The sequence below is a fragment of the Pseudochaenichthys georgianus genome, chromosome 7, assembly GCF_902827115.2.
Source record: "Pseudochaenichthys georgianus chromosome 7, fPseGeo1.2, whole genome shotgun sequence".
NCBI lineage: Eukaryota > Metazoa > Chordata > Actinopteri > Perciformes > Channichthyidae > Pseudochaenichthys > Pseudochaenichthys georgianus.
Window position 1 is genome coordinate 33,067,875 of NC_047509.1, and position 19,971 is coordinate 33,087,845.

Consider the following 19,971-nt stretch of genomic DNA (forward strand, 5'->3'; position numbering starts at 1 on the left):
TCATCTGAAATTGACCTCTGACATTGGGATTGAATACAATACACAATGTTGCCAGTTTCCTAGATAAATATAGCCCCTCATATGTTCCCACCAAAGGGACTCTTTTTGTAAAATTGTACTGCTTTTCTGCACCATTGTCCCCTCTCTCTCTTATGACTCCTAACACCAAGTATATTTTTCTGACTTGCTGCCCTTTCGCCCACATATAATTACAAACACATCTGTTTCTATGACCCATTGAGGGCTTGAACTTCCTGTACTGATGGGAAAACACACATACTGTAAATAAATATAAGCACACTACTGAGACCCTGAACCCACACAAACTAAGAATTGAAATCTCAAAAATACATTCACATATGTCTCTCAGTTGAGGAACTCAAACAGCTGCTAGCATGTATACTTTAGTTTATGTATGTTCATACTATATATAAAGAATACTTTTGTTCTTTGTGAGAACCACAGTTTCGGAACAAATAGCAGCTCTTTGCATGCAGTACTATATGGTAATCTAGTGTAAATATGTCCAATAACTGCATTATTCTTGTTTTTGTTTATCTTTTAGAAACATGTGGAGGACTCTAATACTATCACTGGTTGTTGCATTGACATTGGGCACAGAGGTGAGTGCAACAATGTGTTTCATTGATGGATTGCATTGTACTGTATATCTACACACCATCATTTTTGTGATATGGATTGTCTATGTTGTTATTTGATAATGTTGTCTAATCCGAGAGGTTTGTTTAATTTCTTTCCCCCTTCATTTGTGGGTTGTTTAAGGGAGTTTTTCTGTGTGCTCCAAGGGTCTCAGGACTCAGTATGTATGCTATACAGTCTGTTCAGCCCCCTGAGACAAATGTGTCATTTTTTATATTGGGCTACATAAATAGGTTGATTGGCCTTCACCTGCTAAATGTCGCTTGAAGAGTAATGTATCACCCAGAAAGGGACAACAAAATGACCACAAAGGTACTAAAAGTGGTTTCAAATAAGTGCAAAACAGCTGCAATGAGACACAAAGACACTCACAGCTACTATGAGAAGGGGCAAAACAACCACACAAATACCCAAAGTAACTTCAAAGAGACACAAATCAACTACACAGAGACACAAGATGGGTAAAAACGAAATACCATAGTGTCTGTTGCTCCAATAGGAGAGCTGGCGGGACCTTTCGCATGTCTTCTACCCATTGTCTCATAATCTGCCAATGACTGTCTGTGTGTAATAAGAAATATTATGTTATATATATGTTATATTTATCATTCCTAAATCTCTTGTGTCAATGTGACATTCAATGTGCTATTGTTTTCCCAGGTGTCCCAGTCTGAGGATGTGGCAACCATCGCGAATGGTTCGGAGGTGCAGAAGGACAAATTCAGCGACATTTCCACCGTACTGGGAAAGTCCCGACATCAGATCCTCGCTGCTCAGTTCGAGTGCTACCTGAAGATAATCCATGACCCACAACGCACAGAAGAAGGTACCTATTGTTCTGATAAATCACAGTGCAGCTGATAACAGCCGTCCAAATGGAAGGAAGATCTTTTGGTATCAACACATTTTTTCTTCTGGTGGATGGCAGATAAATGTTGATGACAATATTTTGCATCCGAGTTGCAGGATATCCTTTTATTCATTGTGCTTAGATCGTCTTGCCATTTATCCCATGGGCTCATATTCTCGCATCATTTTCGTGCTTAGATCGACAAAAAAAAAAAAAGTGGATACAATGGAGAAAATAACATTCTTTAGAAAGAAAAAAAGAAAAATTAGTAAGTCTACTACAGTAAATTACAGCTTACCATTATCATCAATATTTCGAAATGCTAGAAATCTATGAATTGTGGTCGGTTCAGCACAAAAAACCAGCCATTGCTAACGAGTAACGAAATGAACTACTAAACGTCATCATCCCAACACAAGTTCACTTTTAATTTAGCGGTGGTTATACGCAGCCATGCTACCAGGTCATTTATAGCCTAGCGTTAGCTTTTTGTTTCTGCTAATTGCATTTAGGCTTCAAAAATCACAGAGTGCTGTCAAAGTGTGGAGATTACCCTGCCAAACAAAACGTGTTAATTATCATAAACATGTGGTAGCCACAAAGCTAATTATTCGTAATACCAAAATCCAGTAGACAAAATCACATAGCTTTTACCGTGGGACCCCCAGCGAGGCTGGCCTACAAAACATGTCCTCACGGCACCACTCAATGCCTGCTAAATATTATCATGATAGCACATTAGCGTTTAGCTGTCACTGTATCATGTCAAATGATTTTGATGCTCTTAGTCATTGTTGAAAAAAATAAATGAGAAATTCCTGGTGAAATTGGTGCAGTATATGGTTCTTTGCCAAACTCCCTTTTGGTACCAGGGTTTTTTCTTCATTTGTTTTCCCACTACATATAGCCTCTCAGTATAGGCGGAAGAGCTAAGGTTTTTCCCATATCGTTGCAGTTTGAAAATGCAGTAACATCACCATCAACGCCAGACACGCACTAGTTCAAATGTATGGATTAGATTTGCGGGCTGACATTTTTTTTAAAATCTGGGTTGATTGGATAAAATACAGTGGGGCAAAAAAGTATTTAGTCAGCCACCAATTGTGCAAGTTCTCCCACTTAAAAAGATGAGAGAGGCCTGTAATTTTCATCCTAGGCACACTTCAACTATGAGAGACAGAATGGGGGGAAAGAATCCAGGAAATCACATTGTAGGATTTTTAATGAATTAATTGGTAAATTCCTCGGTAAAATAAGTATTTGGTCACCTACAAATAAACAAGATTTCTGGCTCTCACAGACCTGTAACTTCTTCTTTAAGAGCCTCCTCTGTCCTCCACTTGTTAACTGTATTAATGGCACCTGTTTGAACTCGTTATCAGTATAAAGACACCTGTCCACAACCTCAAACAGTCACACTCCAAACTCCACTATGGCAAAGACCAAAGAGCTGTCAAAGGACACCAGAAACAAAATTGTAGACCTGCACCAAGCTGGGAAGACTGAATCTGCAATAGGTAAGCAGCTTGGTGTGAAGAAATCAACTGTGGGAGCAATTATTAGAAAATGGAAGACATACAAGACCACTGATAATCTCCCTCGATCTGGGGCTCCACGCAAGATCTCACCCCGTGGGGTCAAAATGATCACAAGAACGGTGAGCAAAAATCCCAGAACCACACGGGGGGACCTAGTCAATGACCTGCAGAGAGCTGGGACCAAAGTAACAAAGGCTACCATCAGTAACACACTACGCCGCCAGGGACTCAAATCCTGCAGTGCCAGACGTGTCCCCCTGCTTAAGCCAGTACATGTCCAGGCCCGTCTGAAGTTTGGTAGAGAGCATTTAGATGATCCAGAAGAGGATTGAGAGAATGTCATATGGTCAGATGAAACCAAAATAGAACTTTTTGGTAAAAACTCAACTAGACGTGTTTGGAGGAGAAAGAATGCTGAGTTGCATCCAAAGAACACCATACCTACTGTGAAACATGGGGGTGGAAACATCATGCTTTGGGGCTGTTTTTCTGCAAAGGGACCAGGACGACTGATCCGTGTAAAGGAAAGAATGAATGGGGCCATGTATCGTGAGATTTTGAGTGACAACCTCCTTCCATCAGCAAGGGCATTGAAGATGAAACGTGGCTGGGTCTTTCAGCATGACAATGATCCCAAACACACCGCCCGGGCAACGAAGGAGTGGCTTCGTAAGAAGCATTTCAAGGTCCTGGAGTGGCTTAGCCAGTCTCCAGGAGTGGCCTAGCCAGTCTCCAGATCTCAACCCCATAGAAAATCTTTGGAGGGAGTTGAAAGTCCATGTTGCCCAGCGACAGCCCCAAAACATCACTGCTCTAGAGGAGATCTGCATGGAGGAATGGGCCAAAATACCAGCAACAGTGTGTGAAAACCTTGTGAAGACTTACAGAAAACGTTTGACCTCTGTCATGGCCAACAAAAGGGTATATAACAAAGTATTGAGATGAACCTTTGTTATTGACCAAATACTTATTTTCCACCATCATTTGCAAATCAATTCTTTAAAAATCACACAATGTGATTTTCTGGATTTTTTTTTTTCCTCATTTTGTCTCTCATAGTTGAGGTATACCTAGGATGAAAATTACAGGCCTCTCATCTTTTTAAGTGGGAGAACTTGCACAATTGGTGGCTGACTAAATACTTTTTTGCCCCACTGTATGTGGGCGCTTTGGCAATCTGTGTATTTTAATAAAACCAATGTCCAAAATGTAAATTCTCAATCTGAATTTTAGTGGTAGTGCCTCATATATTCGACTGGATTAAAAATAATAGCTTCATAGATACCCTTTAGGTCACTTTATTCCATAGGTTTAACATTGCATTGCAGATGTGTTTGCAGCTGAACTATAGTAAACCAACTTGTGAGTTCTCAAACCTTCATTTTAAATAGCTTTTAGGCGCTTTTCTCTTCCTTTCAGCTTAATATTCAATGAGGTACATTTCCCACAAACATGCAGATATAGATCTATGTATTACTGGTTGTCCTAACTACTCAACATTTCAGAGAGAGAGAGAGAGACAGGAAGTGAGTATGAAAGAAAGGAAACGTGCCCTTTGTCTCTTTCCCAGTGCCTGTTACTCGCGCTCAGTGCTTCACTGCCTTTGAAATGTTATTATGTGCTCCGTTTCCCAGCATGCCACAGTACAACCTGGTATCGTCAGGTTTCCGTCCATTGTTGACACGCTTGGTGCGTGCCAGCTTCAGTTGGAGACATCATTTTTTACGAACACACCAATTATGTGGAATAGATCATTTATGTGATTCATTCTGCGATGGGAGTTTATTAATCATTTATGTTTCTTACCTTTATGATCCTCTGTGGACATGTTAGCCACTGACAGCATTCATCATACAGTTATAGTTTATGGGTTAGTTTTATATGTATAATACATTACAGAACACTTTGTTTTTTTGCTAGGCCGTTTCTCCAATGCTTTGTTTGAAATGTATTGCAAACCTTTTTCTTTGATATCTAGGGCATCATCTAGTAAATGAATGTATTTAAAGGTTTGCCAACATAAACTAACAATAAGTCTGGATATGTTGCTCAAAATTATTTCATTTAAGGGAACACCAATAATTATAGAGCTCAGAAATGAATAGTAAAGTAATTTGGATCTGTGATTTCTGGCAATTTAACCCACAATTTCAGTCAAAAACGGCCCCTAATAATTTCATTTCAAAAAGAGAATACATAATTTGACATTATTATTGGGTAATGTAGGAGGAATGTTGCCGCACCAAAAGTATATTTTGTGGTTTTTTATTTGATTTAAATAGAACCACCTTGTTAGTTTACAGCCTGTCCTCCTCCAAAAAACGACCAAATAGGTTGATTGTTCAGCAGCTTATTACGACCTATAGTCACGTTTTAAAGTTTAGCACCTCTAGTGGTCGTGTAAGAAACAACAATTTGCGGCATATGGGCTGATGCTCCCGTTGATTGCAAATGCTCCGGAGGGTCGTATATTCACAAATAACCCTCTCTGAAAATCCCTAAATTGTAGAATAGTTTGGCCATTAAAATGCTTTTTGATTAGATTTCTAGCGTGAAGTGTATATTGTACTTTTAGAATCCAGGTCCAGTGGATATGTAGGATCTATAGTTTGATAGATATTACAAAGATTATTTGAGGTCTCTTCAGGAGAACGTGTATATATACTACGTCTTTCCCCTATAGAGTGGCGAAGTCACGCTCATCTGCTTCCGGTCCATGGGACCTTATTTTGGAAAAATAATGTATTGAAGTCAATGGAGAGAGAAAACGTATCTTTCGATCCCGTTTGAATTGTGCCATGAATTACACATATGATGTTCGTCAATCTTAAAAAATAATTTCCATGTCAAAAAAGTCACAGTTTGTCGTAAAACTGTTGAAATATAAGACTATGAAAAATACGCAACTAGAAAGACTACAAATCCCAGAGTCGCGTAAGTGATGTCACAATTGTTTTCCTCCACTAAGAGATAGCTAAGATCAGCGCCATATAGATATAATCTATCTATATGGCGCTGGCTAAGATAAGATAACTTTAACAAGATGCCTGTGTGCTTAGTACCAGGTTGTTATCATACCATTAATGGGTCTTGCTCGTTCTTTCGCTTCCCGTCTGATGTAAGGACCAGGAGTGGCTGGATCAAGTTAGCTACCTAGCTAGTAGCTAGCACGTTAGTTAGCATTACAGCCTTGTCATTTTTATTAGCCTTAATATAAAGTAACATTAAGTAACCCAAAATGTTAAACAGTAAGAATCATTTTCGTGAACCCTTTGAAGAGTACTGTCACCGGTGTGATCATACACATACACGATCTTTTCTACTTCATGCTATCTGCAAAATGGTTGACATTAAACATTAAAAAGATCAGGCAGTTCAGAGAGAATCAAAGGAAGGCAGGCAGCTTTGCATGACATTCTTCTGGACGTGTTTCATTGTGGTGATAGTGAGGGTAGTTAATCGTTTTGTTGACAAGACAGTAGTGACGGCCATCTTGGTGACATGTGTTGTGCTGCGAGACCAGAGATGTAGTTCATTGAGCGTTTCACACAAACAAATGTGTTACTTCACAGTTTTACGACACTACCCATAATCCTCAGCTATCGTTTGGGACTTCAACATCCGCTTTGCTTGACAAACACCGTGATTATTCCTCAAGCTCTGTGATTGGATGTTGGAGTGGCAGTGCGCCAAGGTTATGCAGACCTTCAAACAGCTCTTTGTAATGGAATGGAACCACGGCAGACTATCCAAAACTGGACTTGAACGGGTCCAGCCCCACCCCCCAGTTGCTAATTGTGTTTCGCAACATGTTCTATGGCACTTCTCTACTGGGAATTGTAGTTTTAAAAGACGTTTTCGTATTTCCCATAATTAGAAGTTGCCAGTATTAAACTGTGTACACCCCTGGAGGTTTAGGGCAGTGGTCGCCAACCAGTCGATCGAGTGTGGTGCGGGTAGATTGCGGACCGTTAAAAAAAAAAAGTAACAAAAGAAAACGAAAATAAAAATAATAATGTTTGAAAAATATGTTTTTTAGATTTAAACCTATCATCCACCACCCCGTTAGCCCGGTTTCCACTTGATTGATGTATATTTGAGACACCTCAATAATACAATACATTAACCGTGCTTTACGTGCACCTCATCATGACACAAGAGAGGACGGCAGGACTGCAATTTCCCGTGTTCAGTGAATGCAACAGAGGCAAGTCAGAGAGTTGCATGGAAATACACGTGTGCTTGTGTCATTCAAGCTCGGCTCTGTGTGTGTGTGGCAATAGCGCATTTAGTGTGATAGAGAGAGAGAGAGGGAGAGAGAGAGAGAGGGACCGGTGCTAGCGGGGACCGTGATGTTAGCATCTGGTTAGCTAGCTGCACCAACGGACATAAGGAGCTGTTTCCACAACAAGCTGGAGGAGGGTCCTCTCCTGTCAGACTGAGGGGCTCAGGTGAGTTAAAGGACTGAGTGTTTAGAACGGTTTTGTCACAAATTATTCTAAATATTATTTCCGCGGCACACCTTCATATGATCATTATAGTTATACAAACAATAAGAGAATAAATGAAAAACATGTATGAAATACTATATGGCAGTAAAACAAGAATACAGTTTAAAAGGGGCGTGATTTGTAAAATATCCATTAAAAAAAAGGAAATCTGTTTACAGTTATGTTTCATATGGGTGCTGAGAGAGGTATCCATAGATCTCTTCATGTTGCTCTCAAAGTGCACCAGATTGATGCTTTCAACTTCAATATTTAAAAAAAAAATCTTCCCGGGGGAACATCCCCCCGGACCCCCCTAGAGGAGGTGAGGTCTGCCCACCACTCGTAAAAAATAGCACTTTACCTCTGTCTATATGCCGTGAGCTGATTATGGAGCCTTCATTGTAACAGTAATTCAGATGCAATTATATAAAAGGCCTCAAATGGGAAGCACTGTCTGGGCCGTCTTTTTCACTCAATTCTGCAATAGGTAGATCTCGCCTTTCACCTAGGCCGAGGTCAAGATCTTGGGCTTGAAAAGGTTGGTGACCACTGGTTTAGGGGATAGGAAACACTCAAATTTAAAACATATAATTAATAAATGGCTGAAAATTGCTTGTGTCCATAATGGGCAGCATTAATATATACCCAGATTACAGCTAAGGTCAGAAGAGCTTTATTTAATAGCTGGTCTTATGTCTGTGACCCCTCCTGTTGTTAATTGATTTGAGTATTGATTATACTTTATGAAGATGTTACAAATAACACACAGCATACAATGCCATAATAACTTTGTATTATTAGTGTAGGACACTTATGTATGTATAACATCTGAAGATGTGTAGTTTTATTCATATTTTCACATAATTTTACAGGATATTGCTATATTATTTCACATATTGTAGTTCTACACATTAATATCTGACGTATATCCGTCATTTAACGGTAAGCTATTGAAATTGTGATTCCATAGATGTGTCTCCCATCACCCAAAACCCCTGACTATTCTCTCAACTCAGTATTTACATTCTTTTATTCAAAGAAAATCAGTAATATCTAAAAACTACAAGTCCCTTTCTACCAGCTGTGCACCGTTATGGGGTAAATACAGCCTATTTACCAATTGGATCAAATATAAAAGTCAGCCGAATGAATGTTTCTACTGCAAGGAGACGCATTGTGTGAAGAGAAATTGAAGATGTTGTTTAATTGCTGATATATTTATGATCCACGTCACATATTCAGTTTCGGCGGCATTTCTTCCAGTTTGTCCAAAGGTCTTCTCATCAGGGCTCTATAAAGAGAACTACGGCAGATGTGTAATATTTAATGCAGCCGAACCGTGTATTACAATGCCGTTATGTGATGACTTTCAAAGAGAAAAGCAAGCACACTCGGAATAAAGTATCATTTCCTTTTTTCCTTTATATGTTTTCGGATTTCACATCGCATAAACACCATATCCCAACATGCATTGCGGCTAAAACATCCAATCACCGAGCTTCAACGATAGCTGAGGATTATTGGTAGTTCGATGTTTTAGCCTATCAAAACCTCTGATAAAAGAAATGTGTCTCTCAGAATCGAAAGGGAAAAACCTATGGGAAAAACACAAAAGCATTGTACACAATTTAAACCAATTAATGTTGTGTAATTAACAAGGATAAACTGATGTGTTTTAGTGGATGAGTACGGCAGATATCACTGTGAAATCATTTGACAGTGAGGGGAATACTTATGGTTTTATTATGAAAAGTTCGAGACCGGAAATATTGTTTTCACCCGGTGAGGGTTGACACTGGCGAGACCTCAAATAATCTTCGTAATATCTATCAAACTATAGATCCTACACATCCACTGGACGTGGAGTAGGGCTGCTAATCGTATTTTAATCGTATTTTAATCGCATTTTAATCGCGATTACGATTATGGCTTGCAACGATTACGAAAACAACGCAATCGAAATAAAACGATTATTTTTGTATTATTATTACTTTTTTTTTTTCAGTTGAATTATACTTAAAGTTCAGGGTAATTAACTGTTAAAAACATACTGTTCAAATATTTTTTTTCCAATAAATTCATGTTTTCAAAGTAAATGGACAATCGTTTTTAATAATCGTGATATCAATTATTGACCCAAATAATCGAGATTATGATTTTTGCCTTAATCGAGCAGCCCTAACGTTGAGTCTAAAAGTACATTATACACTTCTCGCTAGAAATCTAATCAAAAAGTATTTTAATGGCCAAACTATTATACAATTTAGGATTTTCCAGAGAGGGTTATTTGTGAATATACGACCCTCCGGAACGTTTGCAATTGCCGCAAATTGTTGTTTCTTACACGACCACTAGAGGTGCTAAACTTTAAAACGTGACTATAGGTCGTAATAAGCTGCTGAACAATCGACCTATTTGGTCGTATGAGTTGGAGGACATGTTGTTCGTTTAGCTTAAGCAGGGATATTTGAACTCAGTGGGTAAATAGACAAACAGCTCCAAAATGTCCAACTTCAACACAAATGCAAGACTTTATAGAAAATGTTTAATGTGCTAATAATGACATAATGAATTTAGCATTAGAAATGGAGACACTATTTGAGAAACAAACAGTTGCAAAATGAATGATTATTATCTAAATTCTGATCTTGTAGCAAGCAGTATTATATTAAAATCTCATTTTAAAAGATGATTCATAAACAAACGCATCTGGTAGTGTTCTCTGTTAGTTCAATGTCATGTCCACACCGCCCTCTGCAGGCAGTTTCTGTAACCGGACGTGGGACGGCTGGCTGTGCTGGGGGGACTCCACTCAAGGGACCGTCATGCAGATGTGTCCGGAGTACTTCCTGGATTTTGACCCTGCTGGTGAGGACACAAACAAAAATACATACAAGCTCAGGCACAACTGGATATGATTGTGTGTGTTGTGTCTCATGTTTGTTTGTGTTGAAATGTAAATGGTCTACTTGGGTTGGGGGGGAAATTATTCATGCAATAATAGAGATTCTTATCTACAAAGATGCCGATTTTTAAAAAGGTTTTTCTATTTACAAAAAAGGCTAGATGATCAACAGAAATCATACATACCAGGTTGAAAAGGTGTGTCAAGGACGCTATTATTGTATGATCTGGGGCAAAATCCCACATATTATTAAAAAAATTGCCAAAGCCTACAAATTTATTTATCAGCATTTACATTTGTTGTAGTTCTTTCCCAATGTTTGCCTTTGTGTGTTTACATTATTACAATAATTTGATGTAATACAGTTCAGTACAGTTTATTGAAAACGTTTGACTGTTTGTATAATTGCAATGTGAATGGTCCCTATTATGCGCTTCCGTTTCTTATAACAGAGAAGGTTACCAAGGTGTGTAATCCAGGGGGGCAGTGGTTCCACCACCCAGAGAGCAACAGAGTTTGGACCAACTACACCCAGTGTCAGGCCCACACCAAAGACAAACTCAAGGTAAAACACAAGAGAGTGAAACTCCACAATGTGCAGATAGGTAGAAGAATAAAATAGGGAATCAAATCACTAAGGTAGTCCAAAATATATATTTCACTTAAATAATAAAATATTGGATCTGAAATGTAAAATTGAGAGATTAAGCAAACATATAAGAGCGATCATCCCATGTACTAAGGCTCAGATAACGGCCCTGCAAACAACTATGATACACATTTTTTTTTAATGAATAAGCAAACATTTCGGTACAAGACTAATTTTAACATATTATAATCGAAGAGTATATTACAGTGGTGATATTGACATGTTTTCTTTAATTTTATAATGAATCTTAACATTAAGTGCAAGATTATTTGCTGATTATCGCTACTTTTACAGTGTAGATTTGCACTGAACCCTATGGTGTGAAAGGTTAAAGGACACTGCAACAGGCCACCCTTTTGCTGGCATGATGTGGAAATGTAATGTGAACCGACTACAGGAAACATCCCCAGAAGGGTTAGTGACATACGCTGATATCGGATCGTCACAAGTAATTGGGGCTTGGACAGCTGAGCATAACAACATGAAGTGCAGACTTACATTTCTGACATGCGTGCTTTGAGCTGAACACTGGAGACTGGAAAGGTTTGACAGTCTCCAAACTGTCAACATCTCAGTAGGATTAAAGGTTAGCGTGTGACTTTAATTTGCATGCCCTGATACGGTGGTGTCAGAAATCAGTATACTTTATTTGGCTAGGGGGAAATTGGATTTTGTGCTCCATTTTAGAATAAAATATATATATATATATACTGTTTATTCAACATGGCAAGTTCAAGATAAGATATGCAATAAAAAGATAAAATAAATAGAATAAAGATGTTAATACAAACATTAATAAAGTTAAATGACCATTAAAAGATATAATACAAAAACTTTTTATATAAACATAAGAAGTACAATACTAAATATACAGAATCTAGAATAAAAAAATAAAATACAATACAATAAATACCATCTTTAAACAAGTGTAATTAAAATACTTCTGCTACTATTTAAATGTTTAACGATGTTATACTCTTTTTGTTCTATGTGGGCTTGCACATTGCTTCTTACACGAGGGGGTCTCAAGGCTGTCAAACATCTGTCCGGTTCTGAGCATCTGTCCGGTTAAAAATATTGCCATTTCAAAAAGAAAATTGCTATTCCTTATCGCCCATAGGGAGCTGTGCTGTACTGAGAAGAGTAGCAAGTGCTCTTACCTCATTACCATACTGTTCATGCAGGAGCCGGCAGTGGAACTGTCTTTGTCGTATATAAAGTGTAGGTTTTCAGAGAAAACTCCTAGTTCATGTCTATCAAATATGTGTATACTTCCGACATGTACTGATGGGTTATAATGCAGAACGACAGGTGAGACAGTCCTTCTTCACATGTTTTCAAAAATATAAATAAAGGTAGGCATTCTACGAAGGTCGACTCAATTGTATGTGCTTCAGATCTTGTAAATGACACACTTTTCTATGCTGTAGCATCAAAAACAATGGTTGTTGGGTATGAGCAACATTACTAATGTGAGTGGAGAGGCTGGTGAAACTACAAATGAATCTTACCTAATTGAAATATTGCCCTCAGATATATTTGAAATCCTTGAAAAGGATCACATTTGGAAGTGCAACATGACTATAAGCATCGCAGGAAAACTCCTCAAACTCTGTCGCAGAAAGGGAGCATCTTGCCCATCATAATTTATTCCCCCGCCTTTACAACAATGGAATTTAAACACATCATTTAACATGGAAAGTTCTATCTCCGTGGACTTGTGATTTAAATGTAAATGTAAGAATCTTGCTCGTCCGATTTACAATGTACGATTAATCATTGTAAATCACCTCATGTCTACACACTTGAGTTTAACATGCATATCATTGAGTATTTGTTCCCAGCCCTGCACTTCCATATTTATGCATGAACGGTCTTCACAAAGTCATTTATATGCCTTGGCATTTGGAAAACAACATTATGATTATTTTTGTATGCGTCTAAATTCATGGCCTTTGGGAATCCTTCTGAATTTCTCCAAAAGGCTCATATTTTCTTTAGATGTTTTCCTTCATGTTTCAAACGGCCTTTTGATGATGTACAGTATAGATGTAGAGGATGCAAACACGGATTCTCTCCTGAACTTTAAACATTCCTAATAATTTGTGAATTTTGTATCTTCATGAATTTGCTTGTCCCTGCAGTTTGCCATCAGTCTGTACTACCTGGCCATGGTGGGTCACGGCCTGTCCATCGTCTCTCTGATCATCTGCCTCATCATCTTCTCCTACTTCAAGTGAGTCATAACCTTTATTACAGTGGCAGTTTGTGTACGATGGCTGAGAAATGTTTGAAATGTGCCTGGAGTTCAGTCAAAATAAGAAACACAAAAATTACGAATTCTGTCTCATTTAGGACTACAAATAAAAGTTGCCCATATCAGAATTTAAAAGATTGAATGTGACTTATACTGTGCAATTGTATGAAAGTAAATTGGTTTGGGCCACTGTGAATGTATAGCCTTCCATAATGCACATTTTCCAAAGGCGTTTCCATCCTGTGATATTCTAATGAATCTAAAACAATTTTGGGTTACATTTTGTGGATGGCAGGTATGGTTTGACCTATTGCAATTTATGTGAAATGTTTTTGTTAGCAGCTTTTAAAAATGATTCCTCCACTAACTGTTTACTTACTGTTTTTCTCTTCCAGGAGTCTGAGCTGCCAGAGAATCTCCCTCCACAAGAGCATGTTCCTCTCCTTCATCCTGAACTCCATCGTTACCATCATGTGGCTCTCGCTCACTGTGGCCAATAACCAGGCCATAACCGCCAGCAACCCTGTGAGATACTGAATCTATATTTCATCCCATTAAACGAATGCATTTCACTTCACAGGCCTAATTGTCCCATATTAAAGGAAATGACCCACACTTAACACAGCTATCAAACTGTTAATTATGCTTTTTATTCCTTCTGACATATTTTAAGACTTCCGGTTTCCTGTCCACAGGTGAGCTGTAAGGTCCTGGCTGTCCTGACTCAGTATACATCCACCTCCAACTATTTCTGGATGTTGTGTGAGGGCATCTACCTGCACACACTCATCATAGTGGCCGTCTTCGTAGGGGAACAGCAGCTCTTCTGGTACTACGTCCTGGGATGGGGTGAGTCTGGAGGATGTGATATTTAATTACCCTTTCCCAACAATTTCAGCGCAAGCATGTCTATGGCAAACAACTGTGATTTTTCGAGAGGTCGGTATCTTCGACTAGAGGGGTGGATGCGGTGAATCAAAAACAGCAAGCAATGATTTCCAACCTTATCTGGTATATTTCAGTCTTCTCATAACCATAGATCAATACTAATAAACAAACCAGAAGACTATTGTAACTCATATGAAGTTACTAAAAACACTCCTTCTCTTTTTGCATCTCAACATTTGCATTTACTATACAGTGTATTTATATTAGGGGATATGATCCTTGGAGACCTTCTGTTGCGACCTGGCTCAAAAGGCCACAACAAAAAGGAGACACAACATGTCAACGGGTAGAAAAATATGTTTATTAAAGAAAGTCGTTCAAATTAGCCAAATTCATAGAGTGCAACAAAGTGGAGCAACTGAGAAAACCCGTACTTCATACTCAACCAAAACCCAGGTGTCTGCAGGGGAAAGCAGAGCGAGAACAGAGAGGAGCAGAGAGGCTTCAAATAGCTGCAGGACACCAGACCCAGGTGCCCTGAGTTACTGTAATCAATGCAATCACTGGAGCCAATGCAGCACAGACAGAACAGCCACACCCTCTCTACTGATGGACCCACAGGGGCATCACACCTTCTCGAACTTAAACTGAAAATAAAACTATAAAAGATAATTGAAAATAAATGGTTGTAAATGAATACTTTCCTAGAAGTGCTGAAACTAAGCACATAGTTTTGCCTGGTTTAAAAAACAAATTGGTATAACATCTGTTTATCTGTTTTTGTTCTAATATGTCCCTACCAAAATAAGGAGACATCATCACTTTCTGTCAACGGCAGAAATGAAACCGACTTGACGTTCCAGGAGATGGCGCAATGCTTCAATGGTTTCAGAATAAATCCCTATCTTTCTATGCAGTCTAGTAAAACAGTATTAAATAACAAAATTGTAGTTAGATCAAATGCCATTTAACCAGAATTAGTTGAGGTCCATTGTTAACAAATTAGGTTCATTTTGTGGTAGTGAGAAGGACTCAAGAGGACTGCAAGATATCTCTCAAAACAAAATGTTAAAACAGTCAGGAATCTCCTACACAGTTCTCCAACCATAACTTTAACTTCCAACTCCAAAACTTTAATAACCTGGGTCTACAAAGATATAGCATGTATATTTATCTTTTACTTTAATTCTAAAATATAGCCAAACTAACCATCCCAAAAACCAAAGTCTGCTTTGATAAATCAAGTATTCTGATTATGTTTAAGTATAAAAGTGCATGAGCATTTGCTACCAGGAAATCACAAGACAAATTCAAAGGGACTGCATCAATACATGAAATAACAGTTGCATTGTGGGGCTGCTTTATAATATTACGCTTAAGCTCATAATACCTTTTGAGCTACACTCCAAGTGAGGAGTTGCTGTGTTGTCCTCAGTAGACACTGTTCTCAAGGTTAACAGTCCTGTCATTCAAGGGCCAAAACAGTCATTTACTCTTAAGTACACCTGAAAATATGAGAGCCTCTCTGATTTGAGACTATACCCTGTTCTTGAATTATTTTCCTACACTGAGAACATCCCATTCCCACCATCATGTAATACATTAAAGTCACCTTGAAGCTTGGATGAACCTGTGCTTTTCATTTTGCTCTCTCATCTAGCTCTTATGTATTAGTAATGGATTCTTTTATGTCTCTCTGAGGCTCACAGCTTTTTATATCTTTGCGCTAAAGTGTGCCAGTAATGAGCATATTACATGTCCTACATACGTGCAGTGGAGGATTCAGAACCTTTACTTAAGTAAAAGTAATGAAAGCTCCCAAAAATGAAAGCCCTGGATTGAACTTGTTACCTACAGTGGCGACTGGTCATTAGTGTCAGCAGAAAGTATTAAAATAATAATTACAAAAAAATGCAAACAAATGCATACATCTTAAAATATATTTTACGATCATGTTTAATCATCTGATTTGTCTGTACATTGCTGTTTTAGTCTGTGTTCTTCTAATTAGTGTCCTCACTGTCTAATGGGTGCTGTAAAAACTGGGTGCTGTAAAAACTACACTGTGCATGCTCAGAGTTTTTTTCTATTCAATGTGTGTGGCAAAACAATAATCACCATAGGGGCACTGAGCTGCCATCCCCACCATCTCACATCATTCAGAGCTGATTGGCTGTAAGTACGTGTGCCGTGAAAAGTGTGGTGTGTGAAGAGGAGACGAGAGAGCTGCAGTGAGGCGTCCTAAAACCAGGAAGTAAGCTGCGCATGGCTTCCCTCCACAAAAAAGCAATGAGATTTCTCCATAGGATTTTAGAAAATAGCTCCAAATAAGATCTGTGGGAAACGTAGCTGTTAGATAAATGCACGTTTTGTTCAGCCGGATAATATCCACATGTCTACCCTACTTTTATAATTTTCGAATCATAAATCTATCGATTAGATTTATGATAGACTTTTGAAACTACAAGAAGATAAGGAGGACTTTTACAAAAAAGCAATAGAGATTTTTGTCCAGAAAGATAGGCGAATGGACTTCATCTTCAAGTGTGCCAAATGTTATGGAAAATGGGATCTTAAGAGAGAACAATCCAATATGTAAATGATCAAATTACATTTTTTGGGTATCCTTTTGTTGAACTGTCTGTTTAAAATTAATCGAAGAATCAGACTAAAAAGGCTTTTGAAAATAATACTATATTTTGATTTAGGTCAAAATATAATATTTGTAAACCTGAAGAGTGCCTCACCAGCCATGAACCTCACTGCACGTCACTGCAGAAGCTTATATGTAGACATCTAAGTTTTTTGTGCTGCACCACTGGTTACCTAAGTATAATCAGGAATAGTACTTGGTGCAGAAAAGGGATAATTGTGACTTCTACAATATATTATATTAATATTTTATAACTCTCGCATTTAGCAGGACAGCAGGACATTACCTTTTTAGTAAGTGGAGCTTATTTGTAATAACTATTTTACAGTAAGTAATGATTTTTTTATTGTTAATTATTTGTTTGAGTAACACCATCATAATTTCCCAACATGACATCTTTACAATTTGTATTTTGTCTGTAAATTAAAATAAATTAGAATTTTTATTACAAAAAACAGCAAATCTTCACTTTATCATGCTTTTTAATATGTTTTTCATATGTTCCGTATGCAAAGATTCTGATTCTTAAAGCACTGGTAACTTAGTAAAGTCAAGTAAAACAGTAAGGTGAAAAACATTTTCCTCTGGAACATAGTTGAGTAGAAGTATAAAGTTAAGAACAAAAGACTTGAGTATAATACAAATACCTCAAATGTGTACTGAAGTACAGTAATTGAGTTACGTCTGTGTTACTAACATAAAGCTAACCCTTAGCCTAGCTTAACAATAAAACACATTATATCGAGTTTGTAAAATAAAGTTCAGATTCAACAATACATAACCCTAACTATAACAACTTTAACTATACTGCTGTTTTTATATGACTAAAGAAATGACGTATAATATGTTAGTGTTTGGATTTAACTAAGCTAAGCTAACAGCTTCATCTTTGACGGATATTTGTTATCAGCAAGATAGTGAATACGAATATTTCCCAAAATGTCAAACTATTTAAGTTTAGATAAAAACTGTATACGTTTATACTGTTTTTATTTATATAAAGCCCTCTTGTAACTTTCTAGGAGCATATTATGGTGCTGTATTACTTTTTACATCTCTCTAGTATACTTACGCTCTCTGTTCTTAGGTTTCCCGATCATTCCTGCCGTCACGTACGCTGTGGCTCGTGGTTTCTTCTTCAACGACAAGTGAGATGTAGCATGTTTATTTTTCTTCTATTGTCTCTAATGTGTCAGATCAAGGCCAGAAATGTTGCAGTGTGTTCTCACAGTGGCATAACTCTAGACTGGGATTTCTCCCTCTCCCCTTCCTGTGACGTTCTTATTCTCTGTTTGATCAGGATGATAGGATTTGTAAGATATTGATTTGCCTCATCAAGAGCAATTTGCGTAAACCCTTTGTTTGCTAAGTGTAGCAGTGATGACTAATGATTCAGGCTGATTTGAGTCACTGTGCACGAGTAATTGTAATTTGTATTTGTTCCAGGTGTTGGATCAGCTCACACACACACCTGCTCTATATCATCCATGGGCCCATTCAGGCTGCACTACTAGTGAGTAATCAACACACATGGTAGCCTCTCTGAGTATATTGTGTTATAAACACAATTATTATGCATTATGCCACTTGCCCTGAGCACCTTCAAATTATAGTTATACAACACTTTTAAACATTGAACACAGCTTTATAGCAATAATCACAACACATTATAAAGCATTTTAGAGTTGCTTATAAGGTCAAATATCATAAAACTTAATAATAGACTTTTTTTATATGCAAGGATCATAGTTGAATATAATTCCCATAGATGCAATAAATTATATTCTGTGTATGTTGCATTTTAATGAGATTATAAATTACTGTTATTGGATTGGAATAATACAAAATATATAAAATATAGATATATAAGTATAGGCCGATATGTTATATGGAACAAGCTGTTTTTCAAAAATAAGTACATTAAAAAAACATGAAAATATCAGTGACTGACCAGAAACTATACATTGTTATTTTACTTTGCTGAAGCCATTATAAAATGATATATAATATGTTGTGATTATTGCTATAAAGCTCTATGAATATGTATCGATGCTTATTCAAATATATGTATATAGTGCTGCTATAAGCAGATTATATTGCAATACAAGTATGTTTATATAGTATTATAGACATGGGTGTCAATTGTATTATATTTTATATATAGACATACACGTACACTAGTACAAGTTACCATACATGTAAAATAAAATAATACATTCAAATCTATTCAGAGCAATGTTATATAATGTAATGCTTACATCATTGCTATTTTCAGATTTAGTTTTGCGCTCTACACCCATTGCAGAATGATGATATATATATATATATATATATATCAAACATTTTGACGTTTGATGTAAATGCAACATGGTACAGATGCAAATGCACAGTCAATTCAGATCATTTATCAGTTACAATGCACTGCTTTTTTTGCCATTCTTTATATTAATATGCCACTATGCAGACTATATTTGGTATTTGATATGACTAAGTTACTTTGTAAAGGTAAAAGACTGGGGAAAAATATGTCATGAATGTGTAAAGTTGTCTTTTTGCCTTTAAGTGGTTTAACTATTGCCAGGTAATTGACAACAAAGTTGATGTTTTAGTGCCACCATCAGGCAAATCAATGCCATTTTTTCCCCTTCAAAAGTCAAATCACACTAGATTTAAATATTTGTCTCTTTCTTCTCTTCCATTTTAATTTCATCATCCATGTAGGTGAACTTTTTCTTTCTCCTGAACATCGTACGTGTTTTAATCACCAAGTTGAAGGAGACCCACTGCGCTGAGTCCACAGCCTACATGAAGGCGGTGAGAGCCACGCTCATCCTCATCCCTCTGCTCGGAGTCCAGTACATCCTGTTACCATGGAGACCCGAGGGACGCATCAGCCGGGCCATCTATGACTTCTTTGTCAATATTTTCTGCCACTTCCAGGTACAGGCAACAATACACTGCAATTTAAAGTTCGCACAAGCTGCTGAACAGAGAATCATGTGATGTATCGAAAAAACTTCTATGGTGACGCTAAACATAATTCATTTGACATTAATAATCTGCATGTTTCTTTTAAGATTT

General features: G+C 37.4%; 1 protein-coding gene across 1 annotated transcript in view; it reads left to right on the top strand.

Annotated features, from left to right (window-relative positions):
• The window catches only part of calcrl2 (calcitonin receptor-like 2), a 45,485-nt gene that overhangs the window by 22,037 nt on the left and 3,477 nt on the right, over positions 1-19,971 (top strand). Inside the window, exons 2-11 of the mRNA XM_034086632.2 lie at positions 566-623; positions 1,321-1,486; positions 10,299-10,406; positions 10,896-11,008; positions 13,237-13,328; positions 13,745-13,874; positions 14,045-14,198; positions 17,978-18,038; positions 18,337-18,403; positions 19,612-19,830. Coding sequence (XP_033942523.1) covers positions 570-623; positions 1,321-1,486; positions 10,299-10,406; positions 10,896-11,008; positions 13,237-13,328; positions 13,745-13,874; positions 14,045-14,198; positions 17,978-18,038; positions 18,337-18,403; positions 19,612-19,830 — 1,164 coding nt within the window. The 5' untranslated portion in view covers positions 566-569. The remainder of the gene's footprint in view (positions 1-565; positions 624-1,320; positions 1,487-10,298; positions 10,407-10,895; positions 11,009-13,236; positions 13,329-13,744; positions 13,875-14,044; positions 14,199-17,977; positions 18,039-18,336; positions 18,404-19,611; positions 19,831-19,971) is intronic.